A 16130-nucleotide genomic window follows, 5' to 3' on the forward strand; every position below is an offset into this window, starting at 1 on the left:
TGCCTTCTGATGTCATGCCAGTGAAGCTAATCCAGCTACCCCTTCATGCCTCCCTACTTGGCCAGTCTGTCTGTTGCTACTAAATGAAGTAATAGGGAATTATTTTATGTTTAACCATGCACAACTAAATTCCAATGCCCCGAAGGCATTTACATAGCTGGCATCATTTCTTTTTCTCCATTCATACACATGTGTATATGTGCGCGTGTGTCTTTCTGTGTGTCTGTGTGAGTGTGTGTGACTTGCATTCCAAGCAGAAAACACACAGCACCCCTCCACTGCACCAATTTTTTCTTCCTTCCCTTTCATTTTTTTCTCCTCTTCTCTCATATTCAGCCCATTCCTTCAGTACATCCCCTTTTACTCTCTCACACACAGGAAAGGAGCAGCTTTCACTAACAGAGTAAACTGTCTATGTCCCCACAGACAGTCCTCTTAGCTAGCTTTGGTCATTGTTCAGTGGCAGGTAATGGAGCAATGCGGTTACTTTTTGCAGTGTGACCTTTCCTGACATTTAAGTCAACTGCCGTCTTAAAACCATAAAACCTGACTGAAGTACTATAAGCAGCCGTCTACGGGAATGTGTGCGCATGTGTATGTCTGTGCAGGTGTTTGTACGCATGTCAACCTGTCGGTGTGCACTTGAGTGTATGTATGTGAGTGTGTTTTTTTAATCTTCTACACTATTAGTCTAATGAGATTCAGACATGTTGTCAAAACAGCTCATCAACCGAGCTATGAATGAAATATAGAAAAGCACAGAGTGATGCGCTCTAAAAGGATTATACTGAGGCAAGAACAGAATGGCTGTGTAGTTTGTGTTTATTTGCATGTGTGTGTGTGTGTTTGATTGTGCATGTTTACATGTCTTTGTGTGCGTGAGTATGCACAGCAATTATATTTCCACTGTTTGTGTCGGTGTCTGTGACTAAAATTATAACGAAGAGAGCATGACCAAACCCTGATCAACGGTAAAAGGGAATATTATATGGACATCATTAGACCCCAGATGATGTCCATCACTAATGCATGAGTCAGTGATTTATTGAACTTCTGGCTTGTGTGTGCGTAGCCTGTTTGGTTCTTTGTGTGTACAGTACAGTGTATACTTAGACTTTTATTGTCAGTTACTTTTGAGTAATCGCATAATGAACAAAGCAAATCCCACAAACCAAATACGCTGGCAAAAAATACAATAATTAAGGATCATCCCAGTTGCTTTTGTGGTTTTACATTCATTTTGTGATTACTTGCTTAACTAAAGACGCATAGAGCTCTGCCTCTAATACTTAACAGGCTGGCAACCAGTCAAAGGAAAAACACTCACGTAACCTCATGCTGCAGTTAATAGCTGTTGCTAAATTACTTCATTGTACTTGATAAGTGTATTTAATATGTTTTGACATTACTCAGGCATTACTTTTTTTCTTTTTTTGCTCGCTAATAATTTTAACGCAATATACCTGTCAGCGCTTGTCTGAGGATTTTTCAAAAAAGTGTGTACTGAAAAGGGTTTTAGATTAGACATGTTTTAGTATATTTTTCCCTAGAGGACGTTAGTGACACAGGAGTCTTCTGTAAGAGTTTAAATCTCAGTGACTGGTACAAATCAGACATGTATGCCATCTACTCACATCTAAACTAATATATTCTGTAAATCTAATTGTGTTGAGTGATGGGCACCTTTTAGCAGTGTCTTCTACACACATCTGAAAGTGAACCTTAATGGTAGCGTGTCAGTTTATTCAGCTTTCAAACATCATCCCATCTAATACATTCAAAAATCAATTGTTCTTGAGCTTCATTTTGTTTTTGTTCTCTGTATTTGTATCTCCCCTCATTCTTCTTCTGAGTACACTAGTGTTTTCTGCTGTTTGTGTGCGCTGGTTCACTTCTTTCAAGCGTCTCACTAAATTAATTGTACGGTAATTGGCTCTGTCGTTGCCACATTTTCCTTGTAAACCCTACAAGTGGCTGTTTGAGTGCTTCAGGTCTTTAGTTTCACACATTTCTACACCACAGATTTGTCCACTGCCATGTGCTTTCAATACACATACCCTTAATAGCATCAACTCTTATTGATATCACTTTACATAAACTAAATCAGGGATGCAAATGGACTGAATAAATACATAAACATTTTTGAGGTTGAGAAAGCGTGCATTAATATTCACAGGCCTTGCATTTTATTTTGTTTCACATATCACATCACATTGACTAATTTTGGAATCAAAATCAGTTAAAGCTAAACACACACACACACACACACACACACACAGTAACAGTTTTCAGTTAATGAATGAAACCTTTTTGGATGATTATGTACAGACGTTTTCTGACAAAAATGTTGGTCTTCTTTGAAAAATTATCAAGTATTACCTTATCACTTAATATCCCAGGGTGCTACAGGAACCAGACAGAAAAATCTATTACAGTTAATCATGTTAAGTTTTGTAAGTTTAACAACGCAAGAGTCTCATTTCTCATTTTACTGTATCTCTCCTTCCAGGTGGCCAATCTTCTCAGGCTCTTTCAGATCCCTCAGATAAGCTATGCGTCCACCAGCGCCAAACTAAGTGACAAGACCCGTTATGATTACTTCGCCCGCACAGTGCCCCCTGATTTCTACCAGGCCAAAGCCATGGCTGAGATCCTTCGCTTTTTCAACTGGACGTACGTGTCAACTGTGGCATCAGAGGGGGATTATGGAGAAACCGGCATAGAGGCCTTTGAACAAGAGGCCCGAATGAGGAACATCTGTATTGCTACTTCAGAGAAGGTAAAGCATGGAACAAAATGCATAAGAATTTATAAGGATATGAGGGTTTGTGTGGTGCAACCCAACTAAATATAAGCAAACATTGCTTTAAGCCAGATAGCAAATACCAAAAATTTTAATCTGCAGTGTCACACTGATGTATCGCCTGATGCTGCACCAATAAGAATGAATGGGGCATTAAATTTGTGTGCTTTTAAAAGTTTGTCTCAGTGTCTTATCTAACACAAATGGGGTTTATATTACTCTGGTGTTATCTGTTGTGAACCAGAAAATGAAAGCTTATCTCCAAGAACTCATACTGGGTACTTCCACAGTCACATTTTTCATCTTATTTGCTCTAGAGATGCATGTTCATATGAGACCGCAGGACCGTTTCTTTGTATGACTGATTGTTATTCACAAGTAGTGACTATTCGTGGGTCTAGTCACAATTTGTCTCATATTATAAAGATTTTTGTTCATCTGTAATTGAATTAAACTCTTTTTTCTGTCCAGGTGGGGCGTTCTAATGCTAAGAAGTCCTATGAAGCTGTGATTCGTCAGCTACTCCAGAAGCCTAACGCCCGTGTGGCTGTGCTGTTTCTACGCAGCGATGATGCCAGAGAGCTGTTGGCGGCAGCAGCTAGACTTAACACCTCCTTTATCTGGGTGGCAAGTGATGGCTGGGGTGCACAGGAGAGCATTGTCAAGGGAAATGAGGTCACTGCTGAAGGAGCCATCACACTTGAGCTAGCAGCCAATCATGTGCCAGACTTCAACCAGTACTTTCTTAGCTTAAACCCAACAAAAAACCATCGGAATCCCTGGTTCAGGGAGTTCTGGGAACAACGATACCAGTGCTTGTTGGGTGGTGGAGGAGGTGGAGGTGTAGGACTGGGAGAAACACCTCTCCCACCATGTGACAAGGACCTGTCAATGGACAAGAGTAACTTTGAACCCGAGTCCAAGATCATGTTTGTGGTGAACGCAGTGTATGCCATGGCTTATGCTCTCCATAATATGCAACGGAGCCTGTGCTTTAACACCACCAAGCTGTGTGACAGCATGAAGGCCTTGGACGGCCGAAGACTCTACAGGGACTACATCCTTAATGTCAGCTTCACAGGTAAGAGAACACGAGCATGGTGCAAACAGTCAAGTGTCATGGATAAAGTGTTAACAGTAGATGAAGAGTGAAAAGAACTCAATATAGGAAAGGAAGTTGTAGGGAAAAGAACACAAAGAGTAAAAAAAAGACAGGGATGTTAGTGTTGTGCCTAGTTAAAAGTCCTCTCATGAACAACACAGGAATGTTGTCCTTCTCCTCAGTTGAACGAGCCAAGCCACAGAACATAAAAAGTACTGAGACAAATCCGCTTAATTGCTATATATTGTCAGACCAGTCTGCCATTGACACCTATTACCCATGCGTAATTGATACGACACTACAAAGTTGCTTTTGAGGAATGAGAGCTGCAGTTAATCCGTTAGCCATATTCTTCTTCCTTGCTCTAATGAGATTGTGTGTGTTATAATAGCTCCTATAGCAGGCTGCTTGTCTGTCTGTCAGTCTCTGTAGACTTGGGAGAGAAGAGACAGAGGATTGGCTTGACTGACAGATGGCATACAAAGGAAGTGTTATAAATAAACTGCTGTGTCTCGGGGACTGACACAGGTTTAGAGGTGCTTATTCCTCCACCAACCGTGACCAGGAGCAGACATCAAAACAGCCAGACAAACAGCTCTAACACGGCAGCTTTGCCACAGGACGCTGGGGAGAGAACAGCAGGGATGGATGGAGGACGAAAGAATGGCAACACATAAACAGGGAGGGGGAATGAAACTCACAGATAAGACTGACAGGCAGACTAAAAGGAGAAAAGAGAGTTTGGGGTAAGGTAAAAGGGAGTAAGACAGAAAAAGTGTTTGGGAGGGAAGGAGGGAAGGAACAAGGGAGCACTGAGGCAATGCTGGAGTGGGACAGTGTGCGTCAGCAGAAGAAGAAGATTCTCTTTGAAATTTCCCATCTTCATTTCTGCTACAAATCAAAGGACTTGGAGCATTTCTGTCTGAGAGGAGGGAGACAGAAAGAAGGAAAGAAAGAGGAAAAATGTGAGTAAGATAGAGAGAAAGAAAGAGAGAGAGAGAGAGAGAGAGAGAGAGAGAGAGAGAGAGAGAGGAGGAAATAGTCAAGGCGAGTGGAGTCGCAGCCTCCGGTTGGCACAGATGATAACCACTCCCTTATAGGATGCATACGGAGAAGGAAGGAATAGAGATGCAGATTATGCACTTAGAAAGTTTAGGAGTGTTGTGGAGTTGATCGAGAGAGGAGAGGAGAGGAGAGGAGAGGAGAGGAGAGGAGAGGAGAAAAAAGGAGAGGAGAGGAGAAAAAAGGAGAGGAGAGGAGAAAAGAGGAGAGGAGAGCAGAGAAGAGAAGAGGAGAAAAGAGGGAGAGGAGAAAAGAGGAGAGGAGAAAAAAGGAGAGGAGAAAAGAGGAGAGGAGAGCAGAGAAGAGAAGAGGAGAAAAGAGGGAGAGGAGAGGAGAGGAGAGGAGAGGAGAGGAGAGGGAGAGGAGAGGAGAGGAGAGGAGAGGAGAGGAGAGGAGAGGAGAGGAGAGGAGAGGAGAGGAGAGGAGAGGAGAGGAGAGGAGAGGAGAGGAGAGGAGAGGACTTCTTTACATTTCTGTGTCTGATCATCTTTCTCCCTTTTCTCCCTACATTACCCCTCTCTCTCTCTCTCTCTCTCTCTCTCTCTCTCTCTCTCTCTCTCTCTCCCTCCCTCCCTTTTTTCCCACTACTGATGCATGTCCATGAGACACATCTCCGTATTCTGCAGTGGGGAAAAAGTAACAGGATGTACAAGGCTCTTGAGTTCTTTACAGCTCAGTGTCAGTGACGATGGTGACAGCATGACAAGCAGCTGTATCGGTAAATTTAAATAGCTGTGTTTCAGTAAGAACTCCAGACGGGGAGTGTGTTGATATTGGCGTTAAATTGGGAATGTGGCGGCATTTGTTTTTGACTTGTTGGTTAGTCCTGGGATAAGTCAGAGCTTGATGATAGCTGTCATTTGTACAGGACGTATACATCTATAAGGAAGTAGCTGAGGTGAGGTGAGGTTGACTGTGGGGTATAAATACTGCAGCATCACCATCCGCAGTGCTCTCAGTCTGAACCGTAGCAGACGGAAAACCAACACCGTTCAGCACCCACTATCTCTCCTATATCTACTTCCCTTATTTACACATGTATGTCATTTTACTCTCATAGCATCGCATCAAAGGTTCATGACACTTAAATCTCCCTGCTTTATATACAATTACTCCCCCATTGCCTTAACTTAACATTCACAGTGCATCTTAACTGTGATATGGCTGTTTTGTTGTGTTACTGACAGCGTATGTGGTGCACTGAAGCAGTATGTTGTGTGCTTAGGAGAGCTAGTGTGTTTTCATATGCCGCTCTCTTCATCTAGTCTCATCTCTCTAGTTGCTATGGTAATGAAGCCGACACTATTGCCAATTGTTGAAGTGATCTGGTAGATCATGGGAACTGCTCCCTACCAACTAGTAATGGGCACAGGGGCGTATTTGTGCATTTTAATCATCTCGGTACATACTTTGAGCACAAAACACACATATACATAGATGCAAGAGACAGATGCACGTGCAAAACAGTTGGCTTTTTTTTTTTTTTTTTTTTTTTTTTTACAAAGAGATAGCTTGAAATGCTTGTTTTTTGTTTTTTTTTGTTTTTTTTTTACCAACATGAAATTGCAGACACCCCCAACCCACACACTTCTCAAAGCCATCATTCAACTCCCACCCACCCACCTCCCTGATCTGCAGCAAACGGATCAGTATATACACACATGCATGCAGTCTTCTGTTCAAATAGCGGTGATAGATGTGATATTCCCCCATCTCTGCGCTTTTGTGTGTGTGTATGTGTGTGTGTGTGTGTGTGTGTGTGTGTGTTTGTGTGAGTGTGTGTGCGTATGTGATATGTCTGTGTTAGCAGAGGCGGTGTGCCTTCAGGGCCATATTGAGCAGAGAGCTTACTGCAATGTTTAGATGCTAGAGAACAACCTTCACTCTTTCTCTCCCTCATTTTCTTTTCACTCTTCCTGTGTCTCGGTGTCTCTGTCACTCTCCGTCTCCTGCCGTCTTTCTGCCCATCTTTCTCTCGCCGCTCATCACTCCATCTCTCTATGTATCTCTCAGTCTCCTTTCTCTTTTCTCACCCAGAAAGTGTCCTACTCTCTCTACATTCAAAAACAGCACATCCCACTCAGACTTCACAAGGTTGCTCTCCTGCCTCCACCGCCTCCCTGCGCCGGTCTGTTCTTCCACTCCTTCACTCTTCTCATCTCTCAATCCATCCCTCACCTTTTCTCTATTGATTCCACTGTCTAAAGGCTTTCCTGTGTCCACCTATCTCTGCCGCCGTCACATCGGTTCCATGCTTTTCCCTTTTGCTATCTCTTCTCAGGTTTCCAGTATTCTTCTCCCTTGTCACTTCCCTCTTTTCTTTTCCCTTATCTTGTCTCTGGGCTCATCCTCCCTCCTTGCACCTTCTGCTTTTGGCCTGTCTTTTTTCTTTCTTTCTTTCTTTTGTCTTCTCTATCTCACCACATTTCTTTCAGTCAAACCTCAGCTCTCTGTTGCATCTATACATTTCGCTCCCTTGTTCTAGGCTTCCTTCTATCTACATTATGTTTCCTCTATTCCCCTGTGGCCTGTTGCTCCATGGCCCAGGCAACACCTCAGTCCCTGAGGACCAAATCTGCAGGGAGGACAAATATAGCTGATGCAATTTGTCTCTCTGTGTTTGTGACACACAAGTGCATCCCTCTGTCCGTATCTGCATATGTTCAGGGATGTGTGTGTCCTTTCGCACTCTCTTTGTGGGGCACAGATGTGTAAGGTCACCAACCCTCTGAAGGAATAAAGTGAAGGACAGTGTTTATAAAGCATTCTCAGTGCATGAAGCCACTGTATCGTCTTTGAATTTTACCTAGAACAGGTGGGAGTTTACGCACGCATCTACAATATATGCTGTGTTTACTTTGTCATGCATCAGGATTAAATTAGGGATTCAGGTGAATTGATGCACGGAAATATAATTCTGTATTCCCTAGCCAGCAACTAATCAACAGACAGCTTTTGAATTTTCAGTCACACATTCACTCAAAGAAAAGATTCCCCCTCTTTATGAGTCTGTACGCCCTTCTTTCTCCACTTTTAGATGACTTATTCCTCCCAAGCCCCTTGCCTCCTCTCTCCCCCCTGCCTGTAATACCCACAATCCCTCTTGGGCTTCACTTTAGCCCAACATGGCCGAGAACATAATTAATTTCTCAGCTTCTGAATGAAAAGCCTGTTTTCACCATGCTTCTAATTAATCTGGAATAATAAGGTGTTTTTCAAGTTAGATTGCTTAAGTGTCTCATAAAAAATTAGGCATCTGGTTTGGCTGCGTTATAACCACAGTTTTTCTCACCTACAGTTATGTTATTTATTTATTTTTTTACTTTGAAGTGTTATATTCTGTTACACCAGCTGTGTCATTAACTGTATTCATTGAAATGCCAGACAGAATTTTGTTGACAGTTCCATGAATCCCATTAACAGAACATTCACAGTTGATCTGTGCCAGAGTCAGAAGTAAAGTTTGACATTTTCATTACTTAAAATTTATTTTTTTGTCAGTTTAATTTTAATTAGTATGCATAACTATTATTAATTAATTTTTTTTTTTTTTGATTCTGAGATGACTATTTTTCAATTAGTTTTTATTTAGCTTTAATGCATTTTTTTTCTGAAAAAGGTAAGAAACATTGCACGATAGTTGAATATTAATTGAGCCATATTGTGTTTTTGGAGGTTTTAATGTCATGCAGCTGTCTGTAAGCTTACATTGGTAGTCTTCTGCTCCCTTAACCTCAATTTCTGCAGCTTTTTGTGTATTTTTCTGTCACAGCATCTCAAGTGAATTTTTAAGTATTTTTTTACCTCTAGCTGTATCCACAAATTTTATCTTCATCACAACTTATTGTATTTACTCAGGTTTGGAGTCAAAAATATTCTTATTTAATGATATGCTGCTTTCTTTGGAACATTCATCAAAAATATAATTTGTATGTTAAGCAACTTCTTCCATGGAATTTAGTGTCCTCCAGCAACAGTTATGTTGCATTGCTGCATTCCCCTGGAACTAATCTGTTACAGTGTCATCTTGACTCTTAATTTTTTATATTAGAACAAAACCACAGTAAAATTCGAGGAGGAGAATGAAGCTGATTTCAAATAGTCTGAAGATTGTTGTTTTTATGTAAGTAGTTTTTAAGTTGTTTTTTGTTTCTTGTCCATACGTAGGGTGCCTATTATCATCAGGCTTCGGACTATAGCAGAATACATGCTATGTTGACTAAAGGTGCCCTTTTTACTGTTATTGATACATTTCATTAATTGGGATTGTGCACAATATCATAAACTAATAAACTAAAATATTTTTAGATTTTCTCCTATCTATTTAGTTTTTATTAACGACAGTCATACTAGTGAACAAAATATTTTGTTAAATGGTTGGTACTTATATAGCAGTTTTCCACACTTTCATGGTGCCCAATGTGCTTTACAAAGCCTCACATTCATGTACACACACTCATACACCAGTAGATGGCCGCCATCATGCAGACCCTACTGGGAGCAATTTAGGGTTCAGTGTCTTGCCCAAGGACACTTCAACATGTGGACAGTTGGTGGCAGGATTCAAACCACCAATCCTTTGGTCACTGGACGACCTGCTCTACCAACTGAACCACAGCTGCTGTTGAATGTTAATATACCAAGTTATCAGTAGCCTCAACCTATGAGACACTACATATATAAACATGCTTTAGTAACACAAATGGAAGGATTCCACAGAGCACAACAGTCCACATTTTAGTGGTGGCACCTACATGTATTATTGTGGATCATGTTTTATGTCTTTGCTGGACTGAGATAAAGCAATGTCTTGAATTAATGAGGTTGTACTTTATTGTTTTAGAATGTAAGTTGCAGCTTTAATCGCTTGTTATATGATACAACAACTCAACAAATCCCAAAAGCAGTTGGCTCAGTTCATGGGTGCACAAATACATGCTGAAGGAAGGGAGGTACAGGACAAATCTCTCCTTAGACGAGTGACAGTTTTTTTAAGAGAGTATCGGGTCCATCAGTCAAGGACCTGATTTGCCTGTCTCAGCTCTCTGCTGTCACCAGAAAAGTCGTCGTGGCCTTCGTCAGCTCTAAGTTGCACCTTCATACACTTTCTGATAAGCTGCACTGTCATGTCAGCAAGGTCACAGATGTTGGTTATAAGGAGGAATCGCCAGTTCCTTGAGTCTATTGCTCTCTGGATGAGATCTGTCAGAAGAAAGTCAAGGACAATAGTGCACTCTCAAATGAGTCTTCTAAGCTAATGCTGTTATCTCCTTAGTCTGCATTACACATAATTACCACATACAGCTAATTAGGCTTCCGCGCACATCTAAAGTTCTAATAAGGTGCAGTTATGATAATAAGCTAGTGGCAAACTGATTCTGCGAATACGGTCGTCTGTGAGGAGGTGGGTCCATCCTGTCTTATTGCTGTGTGTTATTAGCAGACTTTATTATCTGCCAACTTGCACTATAATGGATTCATATCTCATCTTTGTCGGAAGATATTATCAGCACCGTCTTATTGAAATCATTTTCATTTAGCTGTCACCTAAACATTTAGCCTGAAAATCCAAAGAAGACTTGACAGTTGGAATTTCCTGTGACAGAGAGAGAGAGAAGAAAGATAGAGGGTTATGCTGTCTCTGTGATTTATGGATTTCATAAACCCTAACCCCCTCTGCTGCCATCTGACACACCATTCTTCTCTGAACACACTGAGCTTTCACAACAATAGCACAGCTTTAGCCCTTGTCAGAGTTGCATGCACGCACACACACACGTCACTAACAGCAGGGTCAGAGCTTTGGGTCTGTCAGCACAACCTCCCACAGCGCTCAGAGCAATACCTTAACCATCCTTACCTTAACGTAAAGTAAAACCTAATAGAGCTTCCACACTCCTCTCTGTGTGCACACACATACACACTTTTCAGCCCAAGAAGCTTATTCGCAATCTGTATTCTGATTCATTTCACTGATCCCAAGCTGTATGTTGGGAGAAATAATTTGGCTTGTGATTTCTTCACTTACTCAATGACACAGAGATATGAGAAAGGCAGCACAATATCATCAATGCTGCTGCGCTCTGAAAACTGAGAGCCTTGTTATATGCTGAAGAGTGATGCTTTATAAACCCAGCGTGCTCCACACTATCCCCAGCCGTATCATCATTTGACAGGGGAGACAGCAGCATATAACACACAATCCTGTACAGTGTGTCAGCAGTACAGAGTTGATTGCTCCGTTGTAAGGACAGAAGTGCCAGTATAGAAGTGATGTACACTTTGTCTGTGTCAAAAGGGCCAAGTATCAGCCGATGTCATGTCCAACACTGATTGCAGCGCTGCAAGAAGTTTGTTTTTTCCCACTTGATAGCCGCTTTTCTCTTTTAGCTTTTTTTTAATGGTTTCCGTATCCTGCCAATTTTACAATCTCTTCTGTTCCCACATCCTCGGGGTAGATGGTAATCCTTTCATAACAACTTGTATACAAACCAGTTTGGCAGTTTCAGCAGTGTACCTCCCTCACATATGAGACCCAGAGGCTAATTCTATCAATGTGTGGGTAGCTGTAGCACTGTCCAGGGATTCAGTCCGTTGCCTTCATGCCTATATGATTTTATGGGCTGTTTGTTAATGATGCATTTGGTAATAAACTTTGTCAGATCAGAATTTAGTGCAGCATTTTTGTCCCTATGTGACCTTAGGGAAGGATGAGTAGCCATTGATACAAGCAGACAGCACCAGGCATACTAGGAATACAAGGCATTTATAGCTTCTTAGCAAATACTTGAGTAACTGGCTGGTGTTCCTTCGTAATGAAAACACTATTGTAATACCCTTCACTGTCTGCTCTGGACCCCAAGGCTTAACTGACCATGGCTTATTGTCTCTGTCTTCACTGGTGCTTTTAAAAGGCGTCAATGAGACATCAATGGAATGATTGTTTGTTATTGTTCAGTTTAATCTCCTTTCTCCACGCGTCTTATCACTTCCTTGTCCTTTCTTTATCTCCATTCACCCCCTTCAGCCCCTTTCTCTCCTCCAGGCAGTGAGACGACAGTGAAGTTTGATACTCAGGGGGACGGCATGGGCCGATACAACATCTTCAGCTACCAGCGTTCTGGAGATCGTTACGGTTATGTGCCAGTTGGTGAATGGGCAGAGAGTCTGAGTCTGAGCAGCGACCTGATTCACTGGCCTAGAGAAGTGGTGCCCACCTCACAATGCAGTGACCCTTGCGAACGCAACGAGATGAAAAAAATGCAGGCGGGTAGGAAGCACTGAATTTCAATGTTCTTTTTTTGTCATGGTGACATACCGTACCAAGGCGCAGTGCCTTTTGAAAATATCAGATTCCAGTCAGATTCTGTTGTTCATGTTTCTGTTTCCCAGGTGAGTACTGCTGCTGGATCTGTACAGCCTGTGAACCTCATGAATACCTGGCTGATGAGTTCACCTGCTCGCCCTGTGCTCCTGGCCAGTGGCCCACTGAAGATCTGACATCCTGTTACGACCTTCCTGAGGACTATATTATGTGGGAAGATGCCTGGGCCATTGGTCCAATTACCATTGCCTGTGTAGGGTGAGCATTCAAGGGCTGTCAACTACATGTCAGACCTTTGCTGTGAGGTGCAGGTGTGTGTATGTGTGTGAATGCATGTGTATATGAGTCATGGTTTGGCGAAAAAGGTATGAATACTCACAGCTGCCTTGTGAGGACTCTTCTTTTTAGGGACAGAATGTAAATGCAAGCCTCTAGACGACATTTTAGGTTTATGTGTTAGCCCAGGGGTTAATGCAGGCTTAGGGTTAGGTCAAGGCTCAGTTAAAGGTTGCACATGGTCAATCAATCAAGGCTCCTGTTAAAGCTGCAGCTGGCAGATACCAGGAGAAAAAACTAAATTGAAAATACACACCTTCCTCCTAAATATACAACCCCAAATCAGAAAACACTGAGACACTATGGGCACAACACATGATGTTCAATATACATGCTTTCATTTTAGTCTTATTTCATGTGTAAACATTCCTTCCTGCAGCGCATTTCTAGAAAAAAAAAAAAAAAAAAAAGTTTAGGGTCTGAAATTAGTTAAAAGTAATTGAATGAATTGTTAATGAATGCATGAGAAAATGACTGAAGTGTTTAAACACAATGTTCCCAAAAGAAAGAAAAGAAAGGATTTAGATATTTCATTCTTTGTATGTCAGAGTGTTAAAGGCAAGGGCACAAGCCTAAGCTGAACAGTGTGATCTCCGATCCCTCAGTCAACACCACATCCTGAACCGTCGTTCATTTATAGCTGACAGAACCACATGGGCTCAGGATGACTGTGGAAAACCTTTGTTAAATACTGCAATACATGTGTTTCATCCATCAATGCCAGTTCAAATGTATCCATGCCAAAATGTTAACTGTGTTCAGAATCATCATCAACTTGCAACACATCCAGAATGGACCGTTAAGTTATTTCATGCTGTTTATTAACACAGTGTTAGTTGATGTGATCAGTGTTTTTATTGAGTTCCAATTACATCCTTCACTCTTCTCCTTCCTTTACATCCTTCACTTTACATCCTTCACTCTTCAGCCACTTCTTTCCAAAAAACAAACATGGTGACAACCATGTTGCTCATCTTAATCCATAGACCCAGTGTAACATTTGTGTCAGTTCCTGAATGAATTTTTCTCTATATTTAACCATTCCTAAGAGGTTTATCACCATTTATTATGACATTATCCTCTGTATTTTGCGTTTTTTTTAGTGAATATCAGGTATTTTCCCGTATTTACTTTGTGATCACGTAGATGTTCAAAAAAAGCTCAGGTTAAAGTTGAGGGTTATTATATCAAAAACAGAGAAAACTGAAGAAAAAGTGACTTTGTCATCATTAACTGAACATACAACAAGTGTCTCCATCCATTGTCATTGATCCAACTCCATGGATTTTACTGGTGAATCAATGTTGTAGAGGATGACAGCATTTCCACATTCACTACGCAGCCTCTGAAAGTCCAAATGGGTCATATCTGATGGCCATGAAAAGATGACAAACTGTATTCTACATCAAGTATTTACATGTATGGATAAGTTTAGTGGTTCAGAACAGGGCTGAACAATATGGATAAAATTTCATATCTTGATATTCATGCCAGATATCTCGATATCGATACGATACGATACGATATGACTACGGTTTCGGTGAAAACCAAGCATTTTTCAGAAAAATACAAACATTATAATACACAACAATGTGGAAAGTGCAGTTTTATTTATAAGAAGTCACTGCCAGTCATCAACATTAACATAAAGCACGAATAAACGAAATTTGTTGTGACTTCCAGACCTGTACATGCAGGGCAAGCGCGGGGGAAATCTATATTGTTTATATCGTTTCTTGTTCAATATTAATATCTTGAATGTTCATATCTAGATATCGATACGATAATAATATATCTTTCAGCTCTAGTTCAGAAGTTATTAAACATTTTAGATCAGTAGATGGTTTTGGTTGTCGATGGCTGTTTGGGTCTTTATGGGTTAAGGCATCACATTTGCGGTTTATGAATCAATGGGTGTGTGATGATGCACCATTAATGAGTAAAACTAAGACTTTTGAGCAACACATGCTGCCTTCAAGACAACAGTTTTTCATGCCAATTCAGTTTGCAACAAGACAATGTAAAACCAGACTCTGCACACATTACAAAGACTATGAAGACAGCGCAGGTACTGGACAGTCCTGTTTGTCACAACTTATTTCCAAGACACTAGATTCCTGTGTATTCAGTTTCTAATCATTCTTAGGATATAAAAAAATACAAATCTTCAGGAGAAACATCAAATAACACTCTGTTGTTTTATGTATTATGCAGTTCAGAGATAGTTTACTAATGACTGCTTCTGCAGCAGCTTTCTACCACTGGTTATGGGAACTGCCATGTTCCCCAATGACCACCTACTGTAGCTTTAAGAGATGGCAAAAGGCGCAATCAACTGAATATGGGCTTTGACTTTACGACCTTTTCTGTGGCATTCATCCACTGTATGTGCTTATGTTCTTGACCAGTATCTTTTCCTGTTTATATAGCCCAGTAGTGGCAAAAGAGCGCTGTGACTTAATGAAACTGTTTATCTGTCTGCTTGTATAACTTCCCCCCTCTGACAGATTCATGTGCACTGGCCTAGTATTCTGGGTGTTTATCCGACACAACAACACTCCACTGGTGAAAGCATCAGGCAGAGAGCTGTGTTACATCCTTCTGTCAGGTGTCTTCATGTCCTATGCCATGACTTTCCTCTTCCTGGCCAAACCCTCTCCTGCCATCTGTGCCCTGCGACGCCTCGGCCTTGGCACGTCGTTCGCTGTCTGCTACTCAGCCCTTCTCACCAAAACCAACAGAATCGCCAGGATTTTCAATGGGGTAAAAGACGGAGCGGGTGCAGTGAGGCCACGCTTCATTAGCCCATCCTCTCAGGTGAGTGATTGCAGAGCCGGGTCCATCCATCTGCATAAGTCAGCATCTGGATTGATGGACAGACATCAGATCTTGACCTTACTTTGCTCTCCTCCCAGGTGTTCATCTGTCTGAGTCTTATCTCGGTCCAGTTAGTGATGGTGTCTGTGTGGCTGTTGCTGGAAGTTCCCGGAACACGGCGCTTCACGTTGCCAGAACGACGGCAGACTGTGATTCTTAAATGTAACGTACGGGACTCCAGTATGCTGCTATCACTCGGATATGACGTGCTCCTGGTCATCCTGTGTACTGTGTAAGTAATGCAAAATCAGATTCATCATAATTATTACATGGAAAGTTTCATCAGAAATGCTTAATGATCACCCTGGGCTCTCATTTTAAAGTCGGTTTAAGTTAATTAAAAGTGTTTGCCCCATAGCAACTATCATGTCAGAGGAGCAGGTATCAGTGTTTTTCCAGATGGTGTCTGTCTAATCAGAAATATGATTCTCTCCCTCTAGGTATGCCTTCAAGACCAGGAAGTGCCCTGAGAACTTCAACGAGGCCAAGTTTATTGGGTTCACTATGTACACCACCTGTATAATCTGGCTGGCCTTTCTTCCCATCTTCTATGTTACATCTAGTGACTACAGGGTATCATTTACAACACACAAGCACACATTTACAGCACATATGTTGTTATTATT

The 16130-nt window shown here is 41.5% G+C and overlaps 1 protein-coding gene across 4 annotated transcripts in view; it reads left to right on the forward strand.

Annotated features, from left to right (window-relative positions):
- Positions 1 to 16130, forward strand: part of grm3 (glutamate receptor, metabotropic 3) — a 41772-nt gene that overhangs the window by 17620 nt on the left and 8022 nt on the right. For all 4 annotated transcript variants that reach the window (XM_030137295.1, XM_030137293.1, XM_030137294.1 and 1 more), the window contains 7 exons: positions 2510 to 2779; positions 3275 to 3884; positions 11995 to 12237; positions 12360 to 12549; positions 15135 to 15444; positions 15543 to 15736; positions 15945 to 16077. In XM_030137295.1, coding sequence (XP_029993155.1) covers positions 2510 to 2779; positions 3275 to 3884; positions 11995 to 12237; positions 12360 to 12549; positions 15135 to 15444; positions 15543 to 15736; positions 15945 to 16077 — 1950 coding nt within the window. The remainder of the gene's footprint in view (positions 1 to 2509; positions 2780 to 3274; positions 3885 to 11994; positions 12238 to 12359; positions 12550 to 15134; positions 15445 to 15542; positions 15737 to 15944; positions 16078 to 16130) is intronic.

Source organism: Sphaeramia orbicularis, chromosome 6 (genome assembly GCF_902148855.1).
Source record: "Sphaeramia orbicularis chromosome 6, fSphaOr1.1, whole genome shotgun sequence".
Taxonomy (NCBI): domain Eukaryota; kingdom Metazoa; phylum Chordata; class Actinopteri; order Kurtiformes; family Apogonidae; genus Sphaeramia; species Sphaeramia orbicularis.